General features: G+C 55.3%; 1 protein-coding gene across 1 annotated transcript in view; it reads right to left on the bottom strand.

Annotated features, from left to right (window-relative positions):
* The window catches only part of PMM1 (phosphomannomutase 1), a gene marked incomplete at its 5' end in the record, with an annotated part of 8,247 nt that extends 1,858 nt beyond the window's left edge, over nt 1-6,389 (bottom strand). The window contains 4 exons of the mRNA XM_010293167.1: nt 2,217-2,292; nt 3,221-3,320; nt 6,016-6,107; nt 6,313-6,389. Of these exons, the coding sequence (XP_010291469.1) occupies nt 2,217-2,292; nt 3,221-3,320; nt 6,016-6,107; nt 6,313-6,389 (345 nt within the window). The remainder of the gene's footprint in view (nt 1-2,216; nt 2,293-3,220; nt 3,321-6,015; nt 6,108-6,312) is intronic.
* Between the last annotated feature and the right edge of the window lie 749 nt (nt 6,390-7,138).

Below are 7,138 nucleotides of genomic sequence, written 5' to 3' on the forward strand. Positions count from 1 at the left end.
AAGCAGGAACCAGTGGGCTGCGGGGGCGGATGCTGGGGCGGGAGGTCCTGAGAAATGCATCTGTTGGGGGAGACTTGGGGTCATGCCTTGCATGCATCAGCATGTTGTGTGTCCCAGCGGGGGGGCAATGCCCTCAGAGGCCGGCACCACTCTCTCTCCTACGCTCCAGGGTGGACATCATGGGTCCTTCTACAACCCCCATATCTCGAGGTGCCCTGCAGCATTGCACAGAGCCAGTCCCTTGTCCCATCACTGACAGAGGTGACACGATCCTCCCAAAACAAAGCTGGCAACTTAGGGCACGCGTACGTTTGGTTCTCGCTTGGGAGCCTGGAGGAACGGGGATTTGAGGCGGGATATGCCTCTCCCTGCCAGATCAAGTCTCTGCTCCTCTTGGTTTCAAGGGGACTCCCCTGCTTCTCCAGGCAATCTAGTGGGCCACCAGAAACCCTGGAGTTTCACACTCTCCTTCTTCACAAATCATAACCCCACCTCTCTTCAGAAGGGGTCGAGCTTCCCTGCTGCAGGAGGCACTGATCCCCCGGGCCATTCAAACATGTACGTCCTGATGCCATGGTCCTCTCTTCCCTGGCTGGATGAGGTGTCCCCTTGATCCCAAACCAACCCTCCTCAGAGCCTGAGGAGCCAGGGATGGAGCCTGTGTGTCCAGCTCTGGGCAGGGGATTCACCACGGGACAGGATGCCCCAGGCAGGGCACTGTGATATGGACAGGAGCAGGTGCCCTACGAGCTCGGGGATGGGGATGCCCCAAGGCTCGCAGCAGGAGCCAGCATCAGAGCAGGAGCTAAACTCAGTTGCCTTCATTAAAATCCTTCCTGGTTTTGTATCCAAAGCCATTTACCTGTGATAAATGCTGCATTTCGCTGCGTTCTAGCCTTTTAAACAGAGCTGGGCAGCAAGAAGAGGCTCCCAATGCCAGCTGGAGAGAGTAGGAAATCAAAGGGAGAAGAGGTGGTATGGAGGACACCCAGCCTAGGCAGAGCACAGGTCTGGGGGGATGCAGGGACATCTCCTACCACCTCTGTGGCCCACGTCCTCCACAGCCTAGGACAAGGCATGCAGAGCCAGCTTGGCACAACACCCGCTTCTGCGTGTCCCTGTTTTTGAATGCCTGACCTGAGACACCCCGCATTTTCTTTGTGGAGGAGCGGGGGGCCCACAGCTCCCCTTGTCTTCATGCTTTTACACAACAGGCTCTTCGTGGCGGCTTCCCAAAGCCAGAGGAGAAAGGCCCACTGTTCTGCTCTCGTCCCCTGTGCCCATGCAGGGACGTGGCGGCGGGGACCTTGTCTTTCTCTGCTGTGACAAACGGTGTGTGCCAGTGCCGCAGGCAGCACAGGATGCCCCTGGCAGGACGCTGAAGGCAAGGGGAGGCTGTCAGGAGGAAAGCCCTTGGAGAACCAAAGGACCAGACCTTTGGTACTGGCCCATGCTGGGTGCAAGAGCGGGGTGTCACCTGCCCCTCCCAGCCTCGTCACCCCCTTGCCCTTTGGCTGGGCTGCCCCACGGCACCTTCTTATCTCACACAGACCCATCTACTCTGTGGAAGGTCTTCTTCCAGAGTCAGCCCCACCACTTACACACACTCCTTTTCCTCCCTGTCCTGGCCAGACCCCAGGATTGCTCAAGCCCCTCTTTCGGTTCCTGATTTTCGGTAAGCCGGCTGTAAGGGCTGCCCCAAGAAGTGGCCCTGCAAAAGCCCATGGCAAACTCCTTGCCTCTCAGAAGCTCTTCCTCCAGGAAGAAAGATGTTTCCCTTGTAGCCAACCCTGCCAAGAAAACCCCAGAGCTGAGACACACATGAGGATCCTGTTTCATTCCTGGAGAGTGCATGTGCCTGGAGCTCTGCTGGCCACCCTGCTCCTGATGCTTGAGCCAGAGCAGACCTTCTGGGCACAGGCAGGCTCTGCAGGGCTAACTGAAATTAAGGCAGGGATAACGATCACGAGACAGAAAGCTGCCTGTCTGCCTGATTCCCAGGGAGGCAAACCTGCAGCACGGTTTATTCTCTGCTGCTGTGGATGTGAACACGACGCCTCTGCAGCAGCTCTCTGGGACTAGAAGTTCCTTGTGCTCTTCCCAGGGTCTCCAGGCCCCCAGAAGGAACAGCTGGGATTCCTGCTCCCCTTCCCAATATTTTATGGGAAACACCATAAAAAGGCCAAGGCAAAGCCAGGGAAGCCCTGACCGCTCACCTCGAGAGAAACGCAGGCCTTTGCCAGCAAACTCCCTCTGCAAGGCTGCCACAAACTTCTCCCGGATCCGTTCTTTCTGCAGAGGAGAAGGAGGAAAGGGAAAGGGAAAGGGAAAGGGAAAGGGAAAGGGAAAGGGAAAGGGAAAGGGAAAGGGAAAGGGAAAGGGAAAGGGAAAGGGAAAGGGAAAGGGAAGAGGGTTTGAATAATTACATGTTGACAGTCTACCAGAATCCACTGTAAGCTGTCTGCTGGGCAGCTCTGGCGTATTGCTCTGCTCCCTTCCAATCTCTGCCCCAAGCCCCAGTCCAACACCATTTACCCAGCTTTCACCAGTCCTGCCCAGTGTCTCCGTAAAAGGCCATCAGCTCACGGCAGCTCCAGCAGGCTCCTGGGAAGAGCAGCTCCCCAGCCCTTCCTTGGCAATGAAATGCAACTGCTTCAGTTTCCCAGAAGCCCAGTTCATAACCCAAAGTCTCCAGCTTTGCTTAAAAAGTCTTGCAAAGTCTGACTGATCCCTCAACGCCAAGAAAGATCCCCCAGGCAGGAACTGCTGTGAGCATGGGCCAAGTGCTCCAGAGATCTGCCCAGCAGATCTGTTGTGGCCCTCCCAGTCTGGAAAGCCCATTAATTCCAGCTCTGTTGGGGCTGGAAGAGTGGGATAGAGAAGAGAGCTGCTGGGCCATCTTTGGTTACCGTAAATGAGGAAACACCCTGTTAAATAAGTGCCTTATTCCCTGGGGCTTTCCCACAGCACAAGGAATCCTGCTGGCCACCCCATTGCGTTGGTGGTCCCCAATGAAGTCCAATTCTTCCATTCATCTGTGTCTCTCCTTGGGTTTTCTCACCCCCAGTCCTGTCTCCACTATGCTGCATGTGTTGGCCTGGTGCACAGCTTGGAGCTGGGCTCCTTTCTCCTCAGGGCGGAGGGAAACAGGTAAGACCTGAGATCTGTGGTGGTGCAAAACCAGCAAAGGGGAGAGCGAGCCCGAGTCTGTCCCATCTACCTTGTCCAGCTCGGAGAACTCGATTCGCTCCTCTGGCGTGCAGCTCCGTCCGATGGGGGAGATGTTCAGCATCCCGTTGCGAAACTCAATGAAGGTTCCTCTGTGAGTGGGCAAGGGCAGAAGGTTACTCGGGCAGGGAGAGAAAACCAGACCTTTCCAGGGGAATGCCTGCTTGGTGAGGCATGCAGTCTCTGCAGGGACACGAAGGAGGAGAGAAGCCATGCCCACTCATGAATGCTTCAGCCAGGCGGAGAGCAGGCATCAACAACTCTGCTTGAAGTCTTGAAGGGGCTCACAGTTTTATAAAAACAGACTGTAAGAGAAGAGGAATAAACAGTTCCTGCATGCCCTGGGGACAGGCTAGAAGCAACGAGCTTAGGTGAGACGACAGGAATAATTATCACAGAATCACAGAATCATTAAGGTTGGAAAAGAGCTTTAAGATCGTCAAGTCCAATCATCAACGCAACATCACCATGCCCACTAAAACGTGTCCCAAAGTGCCACATCTACACGTTTCTTGAACACTTCCAGTGATGGTGACTCCACCTCCCTGGGCAGCCTGTTCCAATGCTTGATAATTCTCTCAGTAAAGAAATTTTTTCTAATATCCAGTCTAAACCTCCGCTGGCACAACTTGAGGCCATTTCCTCTCGTCCTATTGCTAGTTACTTGGGAGAAGAGACCAACACCCACCTCACCACAACCCCCTTTCAGGTAGTTGTAGAGAGCGATGACGTCTCACCTCAGCCTCCTCTTTTGATGTTTTCTAATGTTGTAATAACTGCAAGGACAGCTATTGCCTGGAGTGGACCAACCGCCTGATGAGAATGTGGCATTGCCACATCTGGAGGCTTTTAGGAAACATTGGGTGGGTTGGGTGAAGCTGACGGTATCTTGGGGCAGTGGGTTGGAACAGGTCAGTGTAACTCACTACTGATGCCCGGTGGCAGGCTGATGAGCAATCAGGACCTCGTCATGGGACACAAACCAGGTAGGACCCGCAGGGCCTTTGTGTCTCCCATTTGTCCCCGGCACCTTTGACTGCAACTCTTGTCCAGGACTGCCCGGAGAGGACCCAGCTCCTGCTTGCCACCTGCACCTTACACTGGGATCACTACTCTGCTGCTTCCTCAGTGGGCTGGTTCAAAGCACTAAGCGGGCAGAAAACTGCTCCCTTTTTTTCTCTTTGCTATAAACCCGGCCAGTTCTGTTTGCTGATCACCTTGGAACAGCTCACCGAGGGGTCAGACAAGCACCAGCACTGGTGGGGCATAAACAACAGGGGATGGCAGCACTGCCAGTTTGAAAATAGATTGAAACTCTTGTGGAAACCTGGCTGGAGCAGGGAGATCCCCTTCCCTGACCAGCTGAGGACCTCTGTGCTCATTAACCCTCTGATGTCCCTTCCAGACCTGCCCGCTGTTTCTCTGTGATAAAGTGCTTACCACTCTGAGTCTGGGGGAAAAAACTCTCTACCTCCTGTCTTGTAACACAGTGAAGAACACCATGGGGAATGGACACACTGGAAGCCATGCCTGCAGCCTGGAAGCATCATCTCTGCAGCACCAAGGGTTTGGTGGCTCATGCCCCAGGCCAAGACCTGGGAGATGTGGGTTAAAGTCCTTACTTTGCTAGAAATCCCAGAAGCCTAAATCGACAGAGGCACTCGGGAGCTGAAACTTCTCCATGCTGTTGGGCAACTAGACAACAATGAGGCAACCAAACAGCCTTGAGGGTTCTGGGTCCCAGCCCACGCTTTCGGGGGCATGTTCAGCCAGCAGTCCTGTCACAGGGAGCCACCCTGGCCCCTCTCACCAGTCCTCGTGTTGCCACATGGTGACTCACATCAAGCAGCTAATCTGGATCACAGTTTAGCAACTTTTACCAGCTTAATTTCGACCAGACATCTTGCCTGCTCGTGTTCACCGTACAAACAGAAAGGGAGAGCAGGAACAAGCCAGCTGGGGTGAGGGGAGGGCAGAGCTGCTGCTTTCAACAGCACTGCTGGCTCACGCCGGCAAGCGTTTGTGAAACCATGGTCTGAGGGGTGGTTTGACCTGCACCCAGGCTGGTTTAACCGAAGGCTGCCTCTGAAAAGAGGTCCTCCTGCCCTCCACTTCCACCTTCATGCCATCTGTTCCCTCTCTCTCCTTCCTGTGATAACAGGGCAAGCCAATCCAATGGAAAACTACCCTTTTCTTTCCTGGCAGTGGCCTAGTCTTCCTTCAGAGGAGGTGTACCAACCTGCCTCAGCCTGGGGCTGCTGGATCTCATGGGGGGATGCGGACAGGAGCACACGGTCGGGGGCAGAGCAGGGCCAGCCCTACTACCAGTGGTGCCAAGTAACACTGGGTTAGAAACAGTGTGAAACTGTGTGCTCAGCCGTTGGACCTTAAGAGCTGGATCTTAAGGGCCATTGTTCGTCTGTTTGGAAACTCATGCGACCAATAATGCTTGATGCCCTGACCAGTAACGAGCTGGTACCATTGTCCTAAATGAGATGCACACAGTGGCTGTACCCTGCTTCCCAGGGAAGAAAATCCAAGGCGCAAAAGAGCAGGCACTGCGCTAAAAACCAGTGCAGACTCTCCAGAACAAGGACCCTCCTCCATTATTTGCCCACAGTGCCCAGCTTAGTGGGACAGTGATCCGACACAGGGCCTCTAGATGCTAAGATAAAACCCGGAGCAAGACAAGCTCAGTAGCTCAGCTGTTGTTAGGAGAGCTCTGGAGCCCAGAGTTCCCTAGAAATCAGTGATATGACTGCCATTAGCACGGGCTTGGGCCATTACCGTTTCTTGGGCAGCTTCAGCAGCGCCATGTAGTTGAGACAGAAGTTGATTAGATCCTGCAGCAGCTCTTCCCCCAAGTGGTCCTGAATGGCCTACGGGAGGAGAAGGGGGAGTGAGGAAGATGCTTGACCTCCCGTGAAGCCCATCCACGAACATGAGCTGGAGGAGCAGGACATTTAGATCTGACATTTGGGGAGAAGAGAAGAAGCTGCCCATCTGCCTGGGGCCAGGCGCTGCTCCCCATGGGGCGCAGGGCACGGGGAAGGAGAGCCATGCTGCAAGGGGAACTAGACATACCTGCTTGGATACCAGCTGCCCATTCTTGTACTGCACTGTGCCGTTCTCTGCGAAGACGTAGTCAAACTTATCGATGACTGAGGGGAGAGGAAACAAAAGAGGAAATATGAGCACTGCCTGGGAAAAGGGGCCAGAAGGACTGGGGTCAGGACTGAGTGAACCATCCTCCCGGTTCCTCAGTACAGTGCTTTCCACGTCTCCCGTGCTCTGAAAAAGGCCACCGACCCTCCCCACTGCCCACAAAGTGGGTGAGGAGATTATCTTCTCCCCACAGGTGGGGAGCTGACGCACGCAGGGGGAAACAACCCGACCGAGGTCACGGGCTGAATCAGTGGCAGGACTAAGATAAGGGCTCCAAAATGTCAGGCTTTCAACCACGTGCGTGTTACTCTGCTCGCTCTCCTCCCCTCCCCACTGCCAGGGCGCCGGGGTGATGCAGTTACTGGTTATCTAACTCCAGCCCCTCCTGCAGCCTGGACACACAGCGCTGCCGACTCAGCAATCAGCCTCAGCCGGGAATTTCTCGGCCTCCCTCCGCTACTGGGGCGGGAGGCAGAGCTCGGAGCCCAGCCGCGCTCGGCATCCATGCCCGAGAAGGAAAGCAAGGTGGAGGGAGCGGGAGCTGCCCCCTCGCCCTCCCACCCCCTCATCTATCCCCTGTCCCTGTTTGAATGCGATGAGGAACCCCTCGGAGACCCTACCATGGAGCAGCAAGGAGGCAAAATTTGCAAAGGGCTCCTGCCCGCTGAGCGGGGGGGAAGCCGTCAGAGCCCAGACGAAGCTCATACAAACCCAGTGCCGGAGCTGGCAGCGCGGGCTGGAGCAT

This window comes from Phaethon lepturus, unplaced genomic scaffold (assembly GCF_000687285.1).
Source record: "Phaethon lepturus isolate BGI_N335 unplaced genomic scaffold, ASM68728v1 scaffold28758, whole genome shotgun sequence".
NCBI classification, from domain to species: Eukaryota; Metazoa; Chordata; class Aves; order Phaethontiformes; family Phaethontidae; genus Phaethon; species Phaethon lepturus.